The following is an 18,768-nucleotide window of genomic DNA, read 5'->3' on the forward strand; positions in this document are numbered from 1 at the left end:
ATTTTAAGGACACTTTATCTTAGTAAATGATATTATTTTAAAATGATGCTTCAAATTCAAATCCCACATTCACAAGATGCTTATTATGTGTTAAAGGTTGAAGCAGAAGGCAGATGTGAAGGAGGAAGACAGGGTCCCTCTGAAGAGGTGGAGAGCTGGGAACAGCAGGGTTAAGCCTGCCCTGGCCTCAGGCACACAGGCACACTCAGCAAGGGCTCTTACATGGGCAGATGGGGTGTCTGACACTGGTTTGCAGTGGGTTCTGGAAAACACTGCTTAATCAGCTCCTGCATCAGATGAAACTGACCTCTTAGGTTTCTTCACAAGTTAACAGCCACAGTTCTACAACTCGAACTACAACAGATGATGGCCACCACACCAACTGGGACCCCACAGCTAATTAGACTTGTTAGTGGAGGAGCCCAGGGACAAGTCTGATCCAAACGTAGCCCATGACAAACCACGAGCCCCAGCACGCAGGCCCTGACTCAGCACTGCTGGTGATGCCAGAACATCCTTTCGTTCACTCACTGAACAGTGCTCTGCGGGGCAGCGGCCAAGTGCTGGAAATGCAGCTCTGAGCACGGCCTCTGTGCTCCTGTGGCCCAGAGTCTGATGGAGGAAGTGGATGTTAAACAGAAAACAGGCACACTCAAGCCCACACTGCCGCTGTGCTGAGCTCTGCAGGAGAGCGAGAGGCCGTGCTGGACAGTGTGAGAGGGGCAGCGCTGAGACCTGGCACCCGAGCCAGGCCTGAGAGAGCGGCAGGAGCTGGAGGGGGGCCAGCACGTGCGAAGGTCCTGTGCAAGGGACGACAGGGGCCCGGTGCAGCTGGACGACAGCAAGCCAGGACTTCATGGCACAGACGGAGCCGGATGGTAACACGGAGAGGCAGGGCTGGGTGCAGGGGCCAGGGAGAAACCAGTGAGGGGTCTTAAGTCCAAAAGGAAAGTACAGAGTTTAAGGATCTCTCTATCCACTGAGCAGAGGACAGGCTGAATGCAAGGTCAGGACTGGAAGTGGAGGGTTTTTCCGGTGCTTCAGTGGTTAAGAATCCACTGTCAATGGGACATGGGTTCAGTCCCTGGTCTGGGAAGATTCCATATGCCACGGGGCAACGAAAACCCACGCATCACAACTGCCAAGCCTGTGCTCTGGAGCCCAGGAGCCACAAGTACCGAGCCTGAGCGCCGCGAGCCCACGCTCCACAACAAGGCCATGCACGGCAACTCTGCCGACCGCAACTAAAGCCCGCCTGCAGCAACGAGACCCAGCACAACCAAAAACAGACACGAACATAAATAAAAACTTTAAAAAACAAATGAAGTGGACAGGCCAGTGGTTCCCTAAGTCGTGCAGGTGGGAGAAGCTGGTGGCCCAGAACCGCGGCGGCAGTGGAAGCAGGGGAACTGCAAAGAGCTGCTGGAGGTGGACCCAGGTGTGACTGAGAGGTGGACGTGGGGCAAAGAGGCGTCCAGAAGATGCCCGCGAACCCGCCCCAAAACAACTTCCCCAGGAAGCTTTCCCACTCCAGGTGGTAGAAATGTAGGAACAAAGTATTAGTTACTCCAAGAGTCGAAGATACAGAAAACTGGTGTTAAGTACTATTTACACATGACCTATGCTCAGAGGCAGACTACTACAAATTAGTAACCCTAACACTGTTCTGAACTCAGGGAGTTTGGTTCACTGCTGTAGCAGGGCCTCAGTGTGCAGGGGTTGAGTTTCTAGAACAAGAACATAAACTATGTTCTTGTTTATGTTTATGTAAAGAAAGTACCAGTCATCCACATAGTAAAGGTGACTGCCTGATACAGAAATCCAACAAGCGTTCCCCACAAGGGTTCTGAGACTGGAACCTAGACAGACAGACATCCTGCCTGCCTTGCGCCGGGAAATGTACTTGGTGGGATGTCCCTCGCAAGCAGACTGCTGGGTTTAGGGTAATACAAAAATGTATATACTTTAATAATAAATAATAATCACAAATATCCTAATAATTTCTCAACTGTCCATAATAATCAAAACATAGAAAAAACAAGATGTATAAGTAAAATCTTCCAGAAGGAACTACCAGAGTGAAATTAACATTTACTATGTACTTCAAGACATTTATTTAATACATGTTTGTTTTCAAAAAAAGGAAGCATCCCGCAGTTAAATTAGTTTGGAAATCGTTGACTCAAACAGGTTTCATCACACAGCTTAGCAGTCTGGCATGTTTCACAGAGCCCGGTTTGGGAACCCTTGTCTATCAATTAAATAACACAAGGGCACTATGAATAACAAAAAAAACCAAACCACTTGCTTTTTACTAACTACACTGGACAAGAAAAAACATCAATAAATTAAATATAAACCTCATATTCAAGACCAAAAAAAAAGGGGGGGGGGATTTGTAATGTAAGTAAATTTGATGTGTTTTCTGAATAGCCAGTAATGAATTAACATGTTAACCACCAAAGGGGCCTATTACTAGCTCAATATCTGTTAATCATGAGCCACTCAGCAAAACTCAGGCCTAAATATTTGACTTTAAACTGAAATTTTATTTTTAAATTTTTAGAAGACAAATTTTCTAATTTACTTCTAGTTTCCTAACCTTTGGACACAACGCATAAAATGCTTCTGTAAGGAACTTGAGAAGCAAAATTTAAACAAAGCTAGAACTTAAAAGCATTTAAAAGAGTAAGCCATCTTCACTGATGTGGTACCTATATATAATGGACTACTACTCAGCCATAAAAACAGAATGAAATAATGTGCTCTGCAGCAACATGAATGTAACTAGAGATCATCAGACTAAGTCAGAAAGAGAGAGACAAACACCATATGGTATCAGTTACATGTGAAACCTAAAATATGACACAAATGAAGCTATCGTGACAGAGACAGACTCACGGATGTAAGAACAGACTGGTGGATGCGAAAGGGGAGTGACTGGGGAGGGCTGGAGTGGGAGTTTGGGACTATCAGATGCTAACTATCAGATACAGAATGGATAAACAGGATCCAACAGTACAGCATAGAGAACTATATTCACTATCCTATGATAAATCAGAATGGAAGAGGATATAAAGAATGTATACATATGTATAACTGAATCACTTTGCTATATAGCAGAAATTAACACATTGTAAATCAACTATATGTCAATTAAAAATAAATAAACCATCTTCATCATCTTACTTTTACTATTTGCAAAGAAAAAAAACAAAACAAGATAATTCGGATTTCATTACCAAATGGAGTGGTCCAGGTGGTGGGCTAGGTATTAAAGATAGTTTTGCAGCAAAATCTTTTATGTGATTGTCAACTTCAAAATCTTTACAGAACTTCAGATGAGTCAATAAACTGAAATTGAAAGAAAAATCAAATCACAAAATAAATACAAGCATCCAAACATCGTCTTCTGCGTTGCTAATCAGAGCTGAAATCTCTGCTCCAGGAGTTGCAGGACTTCTCACCACCAGGGGAGTCCTCTGGGTGTGGGAGCCCAGAAGCCCGGCTGCCCAGGGTGCAGACTCACCAGGAGAGACAGTCCTTGAGGGCGTTGTAATAGGGGAACCTGGAGACCACGCACACCGCGAAGGGCACGAAGCAGCCGGCCGCGCTCCCGCCCGGCCCCAGCGCCTCCCAGTGCGTCCTGCCGTTGTAGAAGCAGTACTCATCCTGGAGAAAAGCAACCGCACCGTCACTTCCCGTCAAACCCTGGCAAATCCCGGTCTCCATCGTCAATGGTGCCTGCATCTCCAGAGAGAAGCCTGGACGGGGGCTGGACAGCACATCTGGCTGGTCCCGCCTGCGTCACCGCCTCACGAGAGAGAGCACCAACCTTTCCACCAGCACTGACGGAGCCCGTGCGGAGCTCGCTCTGAGTGAGGTGCTGGGGCTACAGAGACAGTAAGACTGGACCCTGCCTGGGAGAAGCTTGCTGCCTTCAGTGAGAGGGGTGCACAGTCAGAATACAGTGAGACACAAGAAGGGGGCCCCACTTAGGCAAAAGGCCATATTCAAGAGGGCTGGGAGCCAGGTGGGCATCGTGGACTGAGGAGGGGGCAGGAGAGGCCTCGGCCCATGATGGGGGGATGTCCGCCAGAAAAGAACACAGCAGCGGGATTCCTAAAGGCACAGCTCTCTGCACAGCTCACAAAGGGCACAATATCGGAGGGCCCACCATGTGTGTGGAGAAAACATAATTCCAAAAGATACATGCCCTCCAAGGTCCACAGCAGCACTGTTTACAGTAGCCAGGACACGGAAACAAGCTGTGTCCCTCGACAGATGAACGGAGGAAGAAGAGGCGGTGAATATGCACAGTGGAATATCACTCAGCCATAAAAAAGAATGGAATAATGGCATTTGCAGTAACATGGATGGATCTAGAGGTTATCGCACTAAGCGAAGTAAGCCAGAGAAAGACAAATATCATGTGACACTGCTTCTATGTAGGATCTAAAATGATGAGACACTGAACTCATTTACAAACAGAAATAAATTCACAGAAGACAAATTTATGGTGACCCAAAGGGTAAAGGGGGAGGGATAAGTTAGGATTTGTGGATTAAAATATATATACTTCTACATATAAAATAAACAGCAAGGACCTGCTGTATAGCACAGGGAACTTTACTCAACCTCTTATAATAACCTATAAAGGAAAAGATCTTAAAAACTGTATGTATATATACATATATAACTGAATCACTTTGCCACACACTGAAACTAATACAATATTGTAAATCAACTATATTTCAATAAAAAAAATTTTTTTAACTATGTAAAAAATATCAGGGACCTCTCATCTGGGCCTTAGGGGAGTATTCTTCAGGGTTGGAAGTAGGCAGCCGATTACCCTGTACATTCCAGTCCATCATGGTCCCTACAAACTCCCCAAGGCCAGCTGGGTCATACACAGTGGCCCTGCCCAGAAAACACCCCCCAAATGCTTGATGGCTGAGTCATCTTCTCAAAACCTAAGCCCAGGCACCTGACACATGGCAAAACAACCCCAAGTTCCCTCAGCTGAGGAGTGGAGGAGCAGGATGTGGTTTATATACACCGTGGAATATCCCACAGCCGTGCAAAGGAGGGAAGCCCTGACATGTGCTCCAACATGGATGAGCTCTGAAGACATCACACTAAGTGGGAAAAAGCCAGATACAGAAGGACGCGTGTCGCATGGTTCCACCGACATGCAATGTCCAGAGCAGGCAAAGCCACAGAGGCAGAGAGCAGACGAGCAGTGGCCCAGGCTGGGGCAGCAGGGACTGGCGAGTGCTGCCAGTGAGACCCCGCCACCTTCTGGGGTGACACACATGTCCCGGAGCTAGACGGTGGGGATGGTGGCTCTGCACGGCGAACGTACTGGATGCCATTGAACTACACGTTTTTAACGGTTAAAATGGTGATTGCCACGTAGTGTGTACTTCACTGCAAAATAACCCCACAACCTAGACCCGGCTTCAGAAGGAAGCTGTGTGAACCACGTACGTGCAGGGGCCGGTAGTACTGCGCCACCACGCCGTAGGTTCTGTTGCCGCAGATGTCGGTCAGCACCAGAAAGTGGACACAGTCCTCTCTGGGCTCAGAGGCCACACACAAGCCCCCTGTAGGCAGAGAAAAGGAAGAAGGAGCTTTACTCCAGCCATGTGGGGTCTGCCCTGAGGCCTGGGCTAACCATAAGCTACAGGACATGTGCCCCCCACCTCACGGTCACATGTGGCTCTTTGATGGCCAGTCATGCTAACTCCTCCAGCCGTGCAGCGCCTTCCTCAGTGCCCCACCCCCCACAGCAGCAGTGTCTCTGCGGGTGCTCTGTGCTCTGAAGCCTTCGTGAAGGGTCAGGGGGACAGGACCCCAGGCAGAACCTTCAGGCTGCACCTGGAGTAGAGACTGGGTCCCAAGCCCAGCGGGGAACGGGTGTCCCTGCCTCTGCCGGTTTTAATCCTGAAGACCAGGAAACCCCATCAACTTCTTGGCAGAGCCTCCAGACAGGCCCTTCTGTCAAGTCCTCTGACCCAAGTTCTCTACAACCGGGGAGAAAGTGAAGCCAGAACAGAAGCCCGCTCATCAGCAGGAACTGGCTCATGGAGGAAAAGGCCGGCCCATGCGTACCTGGGAAGCATAGTTGCGGCAGAGCAAGCAGGTCCACGCCGTTGGGGATGTTCACGTCCTCGGGGTCTGGGCCCCTGGGGCCACCGGGGACGCCCTTCCCCAGCTCCACTCTGGGCCTCTCTCTCTTCTTCCGGAAGGAGCGCTTCCTGTTCTTACCCGGTGTCGTGCAGTTCGAGGCAGCCGGCTGACTGTCCTCCTTCATGACAAAAGGAGGCACGAAGACCGACAGCACCTCTGGATCCAGAAAAGACGGGCCCTTGACTCCCTTCCTCTGGGCAACCTGGGGCAGGTGGAAATGAGAGTCAGCACCGAGGCCCTGTTGCTGTCCAGCCCTCATGGGAGCATCCATGGCCTGTCTTCTGGCCTCTCCAGCCCCCAAACCCCAGGCGAGTTCAGCAGCTTGTGCCTGGCTTTTCCCACCAGCAGCTCAAGATGATAAGACCTGCTTTTAGGGACTCTCAGGCGAGCAACAGACCCTCTCAGAGCCTGGTCGTTCAGCTGCTGACAGGGACACCAAACTGGTCCCTCGGCTCCAAGGCTCCGGCACCACGATAGAGACCAGAGTTCAGATCCCAGCACTATGAGAACCACAGCAGATTACTTGGCCCCTCTGAGCTTCCCTTTCAAGAGGTGAGTTCAGGGACTAAGAGAAGGGACCCAGTTCAAGTGCTCAACCCCCGTGGACCCCCAGGAAGCTCCTGAGCCCCCTCAGAGGCTGGTACAGAGGGTGAGCCCCGAGAAGGGCTCTGCATCTTATCAGATCAGATCCACACAGACACATTTACTGACATGTGCCTGATGCCTGCTCCTTGGAAGAAAAGCTATGACAAACCTAGACAGCATATTAAAAGCAAATATATCACTTTGCTGACAAAGGTCCATAGAGTCAAAGCTATGCTTTTTCCAGTAGGATGCTTTTTTCCAGTAGTATCCGGGTATGGATGTGAGAGTTGGACTATAAAGAAGACTGAGTGCCAAAGAATTGATGCTTTCAAACTGTGGTGCTGGAGAAGACTCTTGAGAGTCCCTTGGACCGCAAGGATATCAAACCAGTCAATCCCAAAGGAAATAAACCCTGAATGTTCATTGGAAGGACTGATGCTAAAGCTGAAGCTCTAATACTTTGGCCACCTGATGCAAAGAACTGACTCATTAAGAAAAGACCCTGATGCTGGGAAAGATTGAAGGCAGGAGGAGAAGGGGACGACAGAGGATGAGATGGTTGGATGGCATCACTGACTCAATGGTCATGAGTATGAGCAAGCTCCAGGAGATAGTGAAGGACAGGGTAGCCTGGCGTGCTGCAGACCATGGGCTCACCAAGAGTCGGACATGAACTGAACAACAAGACTGCCATGCCAGCCGGCCCAGCACGCGTGCTGCTTGTGTCGCCTCTGACGTAGAGGGACGCGAAGGGGAGTGAGGGAGGCCCTGCTGGACACAGAGAGCAGCTGCCTCCTCCCCCATCTGCATGGCCATCCCAGCATCCACAAAAGGGGCTCTTTTAGCCTCAATTCTTTTCAGCTCTAACTTGCTCCAAGATTCTGTTAAGCTTTTATCTTTTCACCCTTCCCCCATATAACATAAGGCATCTTCTAACTCTTTCCTATCAAACTAAATACCTAAGGGAGTTCTTTCTGGTGAGTTACGACTAAACAAACACAGGCACCAGGTTGATGTCAGATCTTCCAAGGAAGGCATATGAACCTCAGTCTGTGAGTGAGGAGGAGGGGGTGCTGAGCCAGCTAAAGATAGCCAAGTTTAAAACAGGACTCTCTGGGTATAAAAGGTAGGGAAGGAAAGAGGTGGCCTGGGGCACGGTGGGGAGTGGGTATCCTAGGGCCTTTGAGGGAGCCTAGAAATGGCATGAGGAAGAACACCACTGTCACCAGAAAAATGTGACCTTGATTGGCAAAGAAGAACAGCCAGCAACAACATTTCAGTAAGAATCAGAGGTATAACAGGGGACACCTAGACTTCAAAGGACTTCTATAATAACAGCATTTTCAGTCAGGAAATACACTCTGAGCTCAACAGGCTCATGTTCATGAGATGTAATCTGAATTCAGATAAAGTTTGCTTATTCTTAGGGGGAAAAGTTAATGCCAAGGACCAGTAGGTCCTTGATCAGTAGGAACCAAGACCAAACATGGGAAATCCTTACTGTATAATTTAAAATCTTCGTGTATGAAAGGAAACCTTGTCTTCACACACGTGAAACCTTCTCTAAAACCTTCCTATCAAACTCCAGCAGTTTAGACCAATCCACTATGAACACGTGCTGGTCTACTTCCTCCTTGTGTGAGATGCTGCATCCACAGAGACTGGGCAGCGCCTCCCCTCAGGGTGCAACAGCTCCTGGAGCAGATCACAGTCCACAGCCAGAGGAACAGACAGGCCCTCTCCACACGGCACGAGACAGCTTTTGTTGTCGTCGTCGTTAGAAAAGTGAAAGTGAAAGTTGCTCAGTCGTGTCTGACTCTTTGCCACCCCAGGGACTATACAGTCCATGGAATTTTCCAGGCCAGAATACTGGAGTGGGTTGCCATGCCCTTCTCCAGGGTATTGTCCCGACCCAGGGATCGAACCTGCACCTCTTACGTCTTGCGCATTGGCAAGCTGGTTCTTCACCACTAGCACCGCCTGGGAAGCCAGACCTAAAAAAAGGTCTCTGTTTCTACTCATTACCATCCTCACTACGTACTCCATGCAGGGATCCCACAGTGCACGTATCCCGGGTCAGACAGGCCCCGCACTGCTTGTGCACCCAGGCAGCAGCCGGCCTGCTTCCAAAGCCAGGGTGCCCAAGCTGCTCATGTCTCAGTCATGCTCAAGTCCTCAGTCGCCTCGATACACGCGCCTGTCACAATGCTGTGCTTCTTCCTGCTCTTTGCTCTGCAGGACAGTGCCCAGCTCATGCTTCAGCCCCCCTCCTCACCAGCGACTGCTCTTCTCTCACACTCACTGGAGGGGGCCTTTCCTCATCCTGCAGCCAGGGCCGCACGCCCCCTCCGGCCTCACGCCTGGCTCACCACCTCCTGGAATGTCACCATCCAGAGTCCACCTCCCCTCTCACAGCACCCCCAGAGCGTTGCTGCCGACACAGTGGTCCTGTGTCACCCTCAGAAGGGTGGGGCGGGGATGTGCTGCCCTCCTCTTTCTGGCCCCACGGTCAGCACACAGGATGGCCCTGTGGGGGTGCTGTTCATCCAGTCCCCTGGCACTCGTGATCTCTGGAGGCGTGCTCAGTCTGCACGGAAAATTATGCTCAAGCCCGTGAACTCCCACTAGTTCCCTTCAGTCAGTGAAAGTCATGTGGCCACAACGCAGCCAACCTGGACTTGGCCGTTCCTCACACATCTGTCTTTGTTGTCCCCAAAATGGAAATCCCTGTTGTCTTCTCTGATTAGATAAGCAATACAGTCTCATTTAAAAAAAAATAGTAACAATAACAATAGGAAGGGAATGCCTCCCCCACAATCCCACGCCTCTAAAGCCATGCTCCACATCGCATGGGACACAGGCTGATCCTTTCCTAAACGTATAAACGATTTTTCATAAACGCAATCACCATATTTAAATGACTTCATTAGCCTTTCCCCATGTAACCATACAGTGTGCTGACTCCCCTGTTGACACTTTGTGCTAAGTCCTGTCTCTTTGTGACCCCACAGACTGGAGCCTACCAAGCTCCTCTGTCCATGCGCGTCTCCAGGCAAGAGCACTGGAGTGGGCTGCATGCCCTCCTCCAGGGAATCTGCTCGACCCAGGGATCAAGCCCGCATCTGTTACGTCTCCTGCACTGGCAGGTGGGATCTTTAGCACCAGCGCCACCAGGGAAGCCCATGTGGACCCTTTGGGGTGTCCCACTGTGGACAGTTTAGCATTGCTTTTGCCCAGTCCCCTTCTGACAGACAGCTGGGCTGCTCTCAAGTCTGCATCACGCTAAACAACGGGCAGTTACCTGTACATGCTCGGGCATCCCCGACTCTGTAATTACACTAAACTCCTGAAAGTTCAACCTTTGACCCCAAAGGGTTCATGTTACTCTCTGATACATATTGCAACCGCCCTTCACCGCCCCAGCCCCAGGAGGAAGACGAGGTCCTTTTTCACAGACTCCACCCAGGGTAGTTTCCTGCTCTCGTCTCCCAGACAAGAACTTACTAAAAAGTAAAAACCACAACACTCTAAATTCGTTAGATGATATAAAGGCATTGATTTTCACTACGGGACTGGCTGTCATTTGTGAAATAAAACAGAAATAGAGTTGTTGTTTTTTTTAATGCTCCAGGAAAGTCTAACACAGTCACCAGTAGCCGCATCTGACTACTTAAATTAATTAAAATTAAGTGAAATATAAAATTTGGTTCCTCAGTGGCACTAGCCACACTTCAGGCAGCCAGTAGCCACCTGCGGCCAGTGGCTACCACACTGTGTGGTGAAGGTGAACAGTACTGGTTGTCATCATCTAGAAAGTTCTGTCAGATGGTGCTGCTCTAGAAATTGAAAGCCAGAAGGCTTACCTCTAAAAAAAAAAAACACATAAAAATGTGCTTCCATACACAAGATTTACGCCAGTCACCTACACTATGAAAGGGGCTCTGAGCACTTTTCCATCATCCTGTGACAGATTTATGATGGATGCCTTCGCATCTCTGCGTCTAGTCTCCATAGCAACCAATGAGTGGAGGGAAATGTAACTGACCACAATAACTCACTAGGGATTGAACTGTATGCTTGAATTCTTTGTCACTAACCTCAATAAAACAAACAGCACCCTATCTAAGGAATAAATAAAACAAAAAGTTAGGACACTACACTAGCCTAACATCAAACTGGTCCTGGCTCATATCTCTGGGTTTCTGTTTTCATGTGTCACCAAATAGGAATGACTGAATCAGAGACAAACGATGATTTTTAAGAAGTAAAACCTAAACCTCATTTAAAAGACTTGGAAAACAGTGGAAACAGTGGCAGACTTTATTTTTGGGGGGCTCCAAAATCACTGCAGGTGGTGACTGCAGCCATGATATGAAAAGATGCTTACTCCTTGGAAGGAAAGTTATGACCAACCTAGACGGCATATTAAAAAGCAGAGATGTTACTTTGCCAACAAAGGTCCATCTAGTCAAAGCTGTGGTTTTTCCAGTAGTCATGTTTGGACGTGAGAGTTGGACTATAAAGAAAGCTGAGTGGTGAAGAATTGATGCTTTTGAACTGTGGTGTTGGAGAAGACTCTTGAGAGTCCCTTGGACTGCAAGGAGATCCAACCAGTCCATCCTAAAGGAAATCAGTTCTGAATATTCATTGGAAGGACTGATGTTGAAGCTGAAACTCCAATACTTTGGCCACCTGATGTGAAGAGCTGACTCATTTGAAAAAACCCTATGCTGGGATAGATTGAGGGCAGGAGGAGAAGGGGACGACAGAGGATGAGATGGTTGGATGGCATCACCAACTCGGCGGACATAGGTTGGAGTAAGCTCTGGGAGTTGGTGATGGACAGGGAGGCCTCGTGTGCTGCAGTCCACGGTGTTGCAAAGAGTCGGACACGACTGAGCAAGTGAACTGAACTGAAAAGACTTGAACATTCAAAATAATATAACAGCTGAAAATAGAACTGAATGAATGATATCCTACGTTCGGTTACCTGTAACATTAATGTTGGTCTTAGAAGGAGGATGTTACTCCATCCCACCACAATGCTTTTTCTCCTGCTCCTTCAACCACTGTTCCTTCCACCGTCTGCCCAAGCCCTAACAGAAGCAAAGTATAAAAAGAGGATGAAGACTCAAATGCAGAATGGCCGACTGCCCACTTGCCTTGGGAAACGCTGTAGTCTGTTTAGCTCAGGAAAGTACCACTGTAACTACTCCAGTTGATTCATCCCTTCACATCATGGCAACTAAGAGACAGTGTTGTAATCACTAGAGACACAAGACAGCCTAACTGCAGAGAAGACCACAACCGAAACCAGGTCATTTCCCGTCAGAAGAAAAAGGGGGGAATGCCACTTGGCACTGAGAGGCAGGGAGATGGCTTGACTCAATCCACAAGGGTCAGAGGACACAATAGATCAAAGAGGGACCCAGACTGAGAGGGTTGACAGAGAGGAGGAGGGAAATGCAGAAATCGTGGAAATTGGCCTTATATAAAGCCAAGGAGTAGAGACCACTAAGCCATTACCAGACATATATCAGGATCATTTTACAACATTTAGTGCCTCTGGGTAATGTCCATTCAACCCGGCTGCCTTAAATACTCAAATGCCTTTCTCTGCCTTTCCTTAATGTCATCTGGAACCAGAGGAAAGGATCTGCTGGCGTAAGGGCAGCAGGGTCAGGGACTCTGAACACACCGGGCATCGCCACTACCAAGAGAAAAATGACAGCGTCACAGGCATCTGGGACAAGGGGGAGGGCCGCAGACCCACTCCAGAGAGAGCCAGGGCTCCGGAACTAAGAAAAAGTGAGAACACAGGGAAGAAACAAGAATGTCCCAAGCTGCCGTCCCAGAGAAAGGGATAGGAGCTTGACACTTCGGCTACCAGGGTGCAGAGCGGAGAACAGGGGGAGGCGGATTGTAAAGTGTTTTACAGAGAAAAACAGCTCCTTTCATCGCTTACCATCTAAATGCAAAATACATTAAGGCGGTCCTTAAATCTACCAAAAACATCCTTATGACCTGCCTAGAAGAGCCCCGGCACCTAGGAGACACAGAATCTGTGGAATGAGTAAAATCACTTAACAGCGGACAAAGATTTGGTCCTGGACGCCTCGGAAGTGCAGGCGGCCCGGCCGCGTCTCCACCTGGCCCAGATGGGCGTCCTGAGACGGAGAAGCCGAGCGGCCAAAGCGCTTAAGAAGCAGGCCGACGGACGCGCGCTGTCTCCAGCTGGCTCTCCGCGGTGCGCCTGCACCGGGTCCCGCCGGAGCTGTCTTCCGGAAGGAGGGGAGCGGGCGGGAGCCCCTAGCCCGCAGCCGCTCACGACTCCACCGCGGCTGGGGGGCCGGCCGGCAGCTGCTCCCACACCGGCGGCTTGAGGCGGCCGCCGCGCCGGACCTGGGCGCAGCGCCCCAGCCCCGCGGACGCCTGGGGCTCCGTGCGCACAGGCCCGTCGCCGCTGCCCCGCCCCGCCCGCGCCGTGACCGCGCCGCGCCCTCACCTGCTCCGAGCAGCGAAGGCTGTCCCGAGGGGCCCCCAGCAGCGCGCACAGCTCCAGCAACCCCGAGGGCAGCGCCGGGTGATGCGGCGCGGCCTCCGCCATGGCTGCCCCGCCGCCGCGGCCGAGGCCGACTGGGCACACCGGGCTCGGGCGCCTCGGGCCACCCGGCCCGGACTTCGGGCCGCAACCCCGCCCGCCGCTCTGCCCAGCACCCGCGCTAGCGGCAGCCGGCTGGTCCTCGGACATCGCTGTCCGCTGGGCGGGGCGCGGGGCGGGGCCAGGTGTGGGGGCGTGGCCTGGAGAGGCGGGGAGGGGAGGTCGGGGCCTATCGGAAAGGGGCGGGGCCTGGAGAGGCGGGGCAGGGAGGTTGGAGCCTATCGGAGCGGGGCGGGGCCTGGAGAGGCGAAGCGGGCAGGGCGGGGCCTGTCGGAGAGGGGCGGGGCCTGCGGGACTGGCCCGGGGCCGGGCGCGCGAGCTAGTCATTTCCTAAACGGCTCCGCGGGCTCCCGCGCGTGCGCGGCGTCTGCGAGCCCAGCTCCCCAATCCGTCAGCCTATCCTCTCCCAGCCGGCCGCCTCCGCTCCCGGGAAACCCGGAAGGGGTGGCGGGGTCGCCAGGTGGGCTCGGACCAGCCCACGCCGAGGGTGCGGGAGTCTCCTGCAAGTCCCTGAGCCCAACCCTGGAAGGAGTAAAAGGCCAGGGCCCCCTCGTGCCGCCGCCGACTCCAGGAAGCCCTCCTGCAAGCAGGGCCGTGGAGTTGGCCTGGCCGGGCGTTGGATGGCAGGAAAGGCCAGCGAGCCAAGGGCGCCCGGTTAATAACTTTGCCTGCTTAACCTAAGGCTGCCCAAATCCGCTATGAGATTGAGTAAAATTCAGCAGGAAAGGGGGCGGGGTGGGCGGTGCTAGAATAGAATCCGGGGAGCGCAGGACTGAGGAGAGTCGGTGGATGGACAGAGTTCTTCCCCTACCAGCTGCAGGCCTGGCTTGTTCCCGTAGACCGTGAGCCTCCCCAGCCACAGGCTGAGGCCAAGAGGCTGGTTTCGGTGCCCGGTCACTGGCACAGAACTCGGGGGGGACACAGGCCCCAGTCCTATTTTTGCCTCCCAGCAGACCTTGGACAGCATCTGTAAAACCGGGTGGGAAATGATGGCAAAGGAACTTTTCTAGTTCTAATAATATATGATTCTTAAAAAAAAAAAAAAAACCTGAAATGCTTAATAATAATGTCAAACAATAACAACAAAGCAAGGTCAAAATCAAAACAGGGTTGGGGTGGGGTGGATCCGGAGGCCAAAGGATTCCTTCAACGTTTCCAGCCTGGTGAGGCCCCACCAGCTGCAGCCTGACTCACTCGGGATTTGTGTTTCACTGTTAAGTCATCTAAGATCATGAGTCAGATCTGGCGGCTGCCCGACATCCCTGGCCTTCATTGGTAAGCCGTGACGGGTAATGGCAGCCACTGACTTTAAAGGAAAGACCGATTTTGCTCACACTGGTCTGGCTCTCTCCACTGTGTTGGGGTTGCTGGAGGCCTCAGCGGAGGGCAGGGTGGAGTCTGTCACCTGAGAACGTGCAGTCCTCAGGAGGCCCACAGACGCTGCTGGAGGTGTGCACAGCAGAGCCGTGGGCGTGCAGGGACCTGGGCTGGCGTCTGCCCCGAGTGAGCTGTGTGAGCTTGAGGTCGCATTCCTCGCCGCCCCAGCCTTGGCTTCCTGTGTGTTCACACGCTGCCGGGTGTGGCCAGGACTCAGGAGGTAAACACGAGGCAGCGATCTCGGTGGGAACCTGGTGAGGTTCACACAGGCGCAGGTGTCCCTTTTCCTTCTGCAGGTGGAAGGGTTTAAGGAGGGGAGCTTAAGAAAGTCCTGCCGGGCTGTGGACGGGGCTATGCAATTCCCCCTTTTCTAGGGCCTTCCTTTCCTCATCATTAGCATTGGAGAAGGGACCAGGTGACCTTGAAAGGACTCCTAGCACCTCACTCTTGCTTTCTGATGAGCCCCTGTTGCTCATTCCCTAGGGACTTCCTAGTGCCTGCAGTAAGATTTGCCCCATTCTTGAGAGTGCTGATAGACTGGAGATAGAAATGGACGTAGCCAGCAATCGAAATCGCCAGTGCGTGAAAGGGTCACTTAGAGGCTGACATCCAGATGAGGGAAGAAGGGAGCAGCTGAGCCCAGCTGACAAGCTCACAGCCGGGGTGGGTATCACATCAGAGTCAAGGTGAGAACTTGAGTTCTTTAAGTTGATGAGTTAAAGAACTTGCTGGCACAGTACCTGCCTGGCAACAGTCTTTCAGAAATAGTTTCCTCTCCCTCCCCTTCAGCCTGTGTAATTTGTTTACCGTTCGGCCTGGCTCTCAGGATTACTGTGCAGATCAAGTGGGAAAACAGGTATGAAAATGCTTCTGACGCAGAAATAGGAGGCACGCATACACTGTGAATTTACTAAATGACGCTAAGTTGTTTGGCCACCTCATGCCAAGAGTTGACTCATTGGAAAAGACCCTGATGCTGGGAGGGATTGGGGGCAGGAGGAGAAGGGGACGACAGAGGATGAGATGGCTGGATGGCATCACTGACTCGATGGACATGAGTCTGAGTGAACTCCGGGAGTTGGTGATGGACAGGGAGGCCCGGTGTGCTGCAGTTCATGGGGTCGCAAAGAGTCGGACACGACTGAGTGACTGAACTGAACTGAAGTTGTTTACCTTGAAATGGTTAATTTTCTGGAATGGAATTTGGATTCCATAAGTTATTTTTTAATAGTATTTATAAGGAGTGCAGTCTATCAACACTTCTTTGGGCATTTTTGTAAGGATTATATGTGAACCGTGAACTTCCTGATGTTCAAGCTGGTTTTAGAAAAGGCAGAGGAACCACATATCAAATTGCCAACATCCGCTGGATCATGGAAAAAGCAAGAGAGTTCCAGAAAAACATCTATCTCTGCTTTATTGACTGTGCCATAGCCTTTGACTGTGTGGATCACAATAAACTATGGGAAATTCCGAAAGAGATGGGAATACCAGACCACCTGACCTGCCTCTTGAGAAATCTGTATGCAGGTCAGGAAGCAACAGTCAGAACTGGACACGGAACAACAGACTGGTTCCAAATAGGAAAAGGAGTACATCAAGGCTGTATATTATCACCCTGCGTATTTAACTTCTATGCAGAGTACATCATGAGAAACGCTGGGCTGGAAGAAGCAGAAGCTGGAATCAAGATTGCCAGGAGAACTATCAATAACCTCAGATATGCAGATGACACCACCCTTATGGCAGAAAGTGAAGAGGAACTCAAAAGCCTCTTGATGAAAGTGAAAGAGGAGAGTGGAAAAGTTGGCTTAAAGCTCAACATTCAGAAAACAAAGATCATGGCATCCGGTCCCATCACTTCATGGGAATTAGATGGGGAAACAGTGGAAACAGTGTCAGACTTTATTTTTTTAGGCTCCAAATCACTGCAGATGGTGACTGCAGCCATGAAATTAAAAGACGCTTACTCCTTGGAAGGAAAGTTATGACCAACCTAGATAGCATATTCAAAAGCAGAGACATTACTTTGCCAACAAAGGTCCGTCTAGTCAAGGCTATGGTTTTTCCAGTGGTCATGTATGGATGTGAGAGTTGGACTGTGAAGAAGGCTGAGTGCCGAAGAATTGATGCTTTTGAACTGTGGTGTTGGAGAAGACTCTTGAGAGTCCCTTGGAGTGCAAGGAGATCCAACCAGTCCATTCTGAAGGAGATCAGGCCTGGGATTTCTTTGGAGGGAATGATGCTAAAGCTGAAACTCCAGTACTTTGGCCACCTCATGTGAAGAGTTGACTCACTGGAAAAGACTCTGATGCTGGGAGGGATTGGGGGCAGGAGGAGAAGGGGACGACAGAGGATGAGATGGCTGGATGGCATCACTGACTCGATGGATGTGAGTCTGAGTGAACTCCGGGAGTTAGTGACGGACAGGGAGGCCTGGCGTGCTGCAATTCATGGGGTCTTGAAGAGTTGGACACAACTGAGCGACTGAACTGAACTGAACTGAACCATTCTTTTGAAAAAATATAGGAAATGGTGGGGGAGCTTCATAGCATTGGATTTAGCAGTGCTTTGCATCTGATCTCAAAAACACAGGCAATGAAATAAAAGTAGATGATTTCATCAAAACTAAACAGTTTTGGTGCAACAGAGGGCAATGTGGAAAAAGCAAAAAGACCATCCACAGAATAAGAGAAAATGTTTGCAAATCATATATTATCAGATACATGATTAATAGGGATTAATAGTCCATAGCTCAACAACAAAACAACGCAATTTTTTTAAATGTATAAAGGATTGAATAGATGTTTCACCAAAGAAGATATACAAAAAGTACAGGAATATGTGTTCACTAAGCACTAGAGAAATGTAAATCAAACCCCACCTCACACACACTAGGATAGCTACTATTAAAAAATAAAATAAAAAGGACTACTGTTGGCCACGGTGTGGATAAATTGGAACCCTTGTACCTTGTTGGTAGGAATGTAAAATGGTGCAGTCACTGTGGAAAATGGTATGGCTGTTTCTCAAGAAATTAAACGTAGAATTGCCATTTGATCCAGCAGTTCAGCTCCTGGATAGCCGTGCAAAATAACTGAAAGCCAGGACTCAAGTGTTTGTGCTCCCATGTTTTTAACAGCATTTTTAGAATAGCCAGAAGGTAATAACCCAAACATCCATCAGTGGATGGATGGATAAACAGATATGCTTTTACTTTGAATGAAAAAGCTGTGACCTCACTCTCCCACATCTCCCCAGCTGGTTTAGTGCCCAGATGCACAGCTTTCTCGACTGTTTCCTTTGCTGCTTCAGAGCCAAATGTGATAGGGTGTAATATCTTCGTATGTAGATATAAATATGCAAATGTAACCAGTTTATTGAGGACTTGGTGGTTGATATGAAAGCGAAATGGTCTCCAATGAAAAAACCTTGCCGTAACAACCACAGACATAGGGGAAAAACAAGTCTGGTCTGGCAAACACTGGTAGACATTCTGAAGGCAACATCCCTCTGTCCCTTGAAGAAGGGAGAAAGTAGGTGATCAGTGATCAGTGATCAGTAGGAACGGTCTTGTCCACACGACAGCATGTGGGCATTGTCACTGTTCGGGCAGGCCAGCCATCACTCACCCCTGGATTAAACGTCCACCCTGGGGGCTCGCTCCAGCCCCGCCTCTGCCTGTGCCCCTCCTGTGCTCCCCAGATTCGCCCACATTCCCCCCAGATGCGTGGTACTTTCAGGCTTCCCTGCAGGCTACCTGACCTGCCCCTGCCCTACCCCACCTCCTCCCACTCGTGCAGGAAGACCACACGGGGAACAGGCAGGCGGCGGGCAGAGGAGCCTCCGGGACAGAAGACGTTGGCAGGCCTGTGGACATCGAATGGGACACTCTGCAGGCCGCTTGTGTGTGTGGGGCGGGGAGGTCTGGGCCCTTTCTTCCCTCTCCT

The 18,768-nt window shown here is 50.5% G+C and overlaps 1 protein-coding gene across 3 annotated transcripts in view; it reads right to left on the minus strand.

The window, feature by feature from the left end:
* Positions 1–13,548, minus strand: part of DENND3 (DENN domain containing 3) — a 50,514-nt gene extending 36,966 nt beyond the window's left edge. For 2 of the 3 annotated variants that reach the window (XM_061438462.1, XM_061438461.1), the window contains exons 1-5: positions 13,286–13,547; positions 6,118–6,397; positions 5,494–5,609; positions 3,530–3,672; positions 3,243–3,354 (exon numbers count right to left, since the gene is read on the minus strand). In XM_061438462.1, coding sequence (XP_061294446.1) covers positions 3,243–3,354; positions 3,530–3,672; positions 5,494–5,609; positions 6,118–6,397; positions 13,286–13,531 — 897 coding nt within the window. In that variant the 5' untranslated portion in view covers positions 13,532–13,547. Of the gene's footprint in view, positions 1–3,242; positions 3,355–3,529; positions 3,673–5,493; positions 5,610–6,117; positions 6,398–13,285 lie in introns of all 3 variants that reach the window. The other variant, XM_061438463.1, reaches the window with a different exon arrangement.
* Positions 13,549–18,768: the final 5,220 nt, after the last annotated feature.

The sequence above is a fragment of the Bos javanicus genome, chromosome 14 (genome assembly GCF_032452875.1).
Source record: "Bos javanicus breed banteng chromosome 14, ARS-OSU_banteng_1.0, whole genome shotgun sequence".
NCBI classification, from domain to species: Eukaryota; Metazoa; Chordata; class Mammalia; order Artiodactyla; family Bovidae; genus Bos; species Bos javanicus.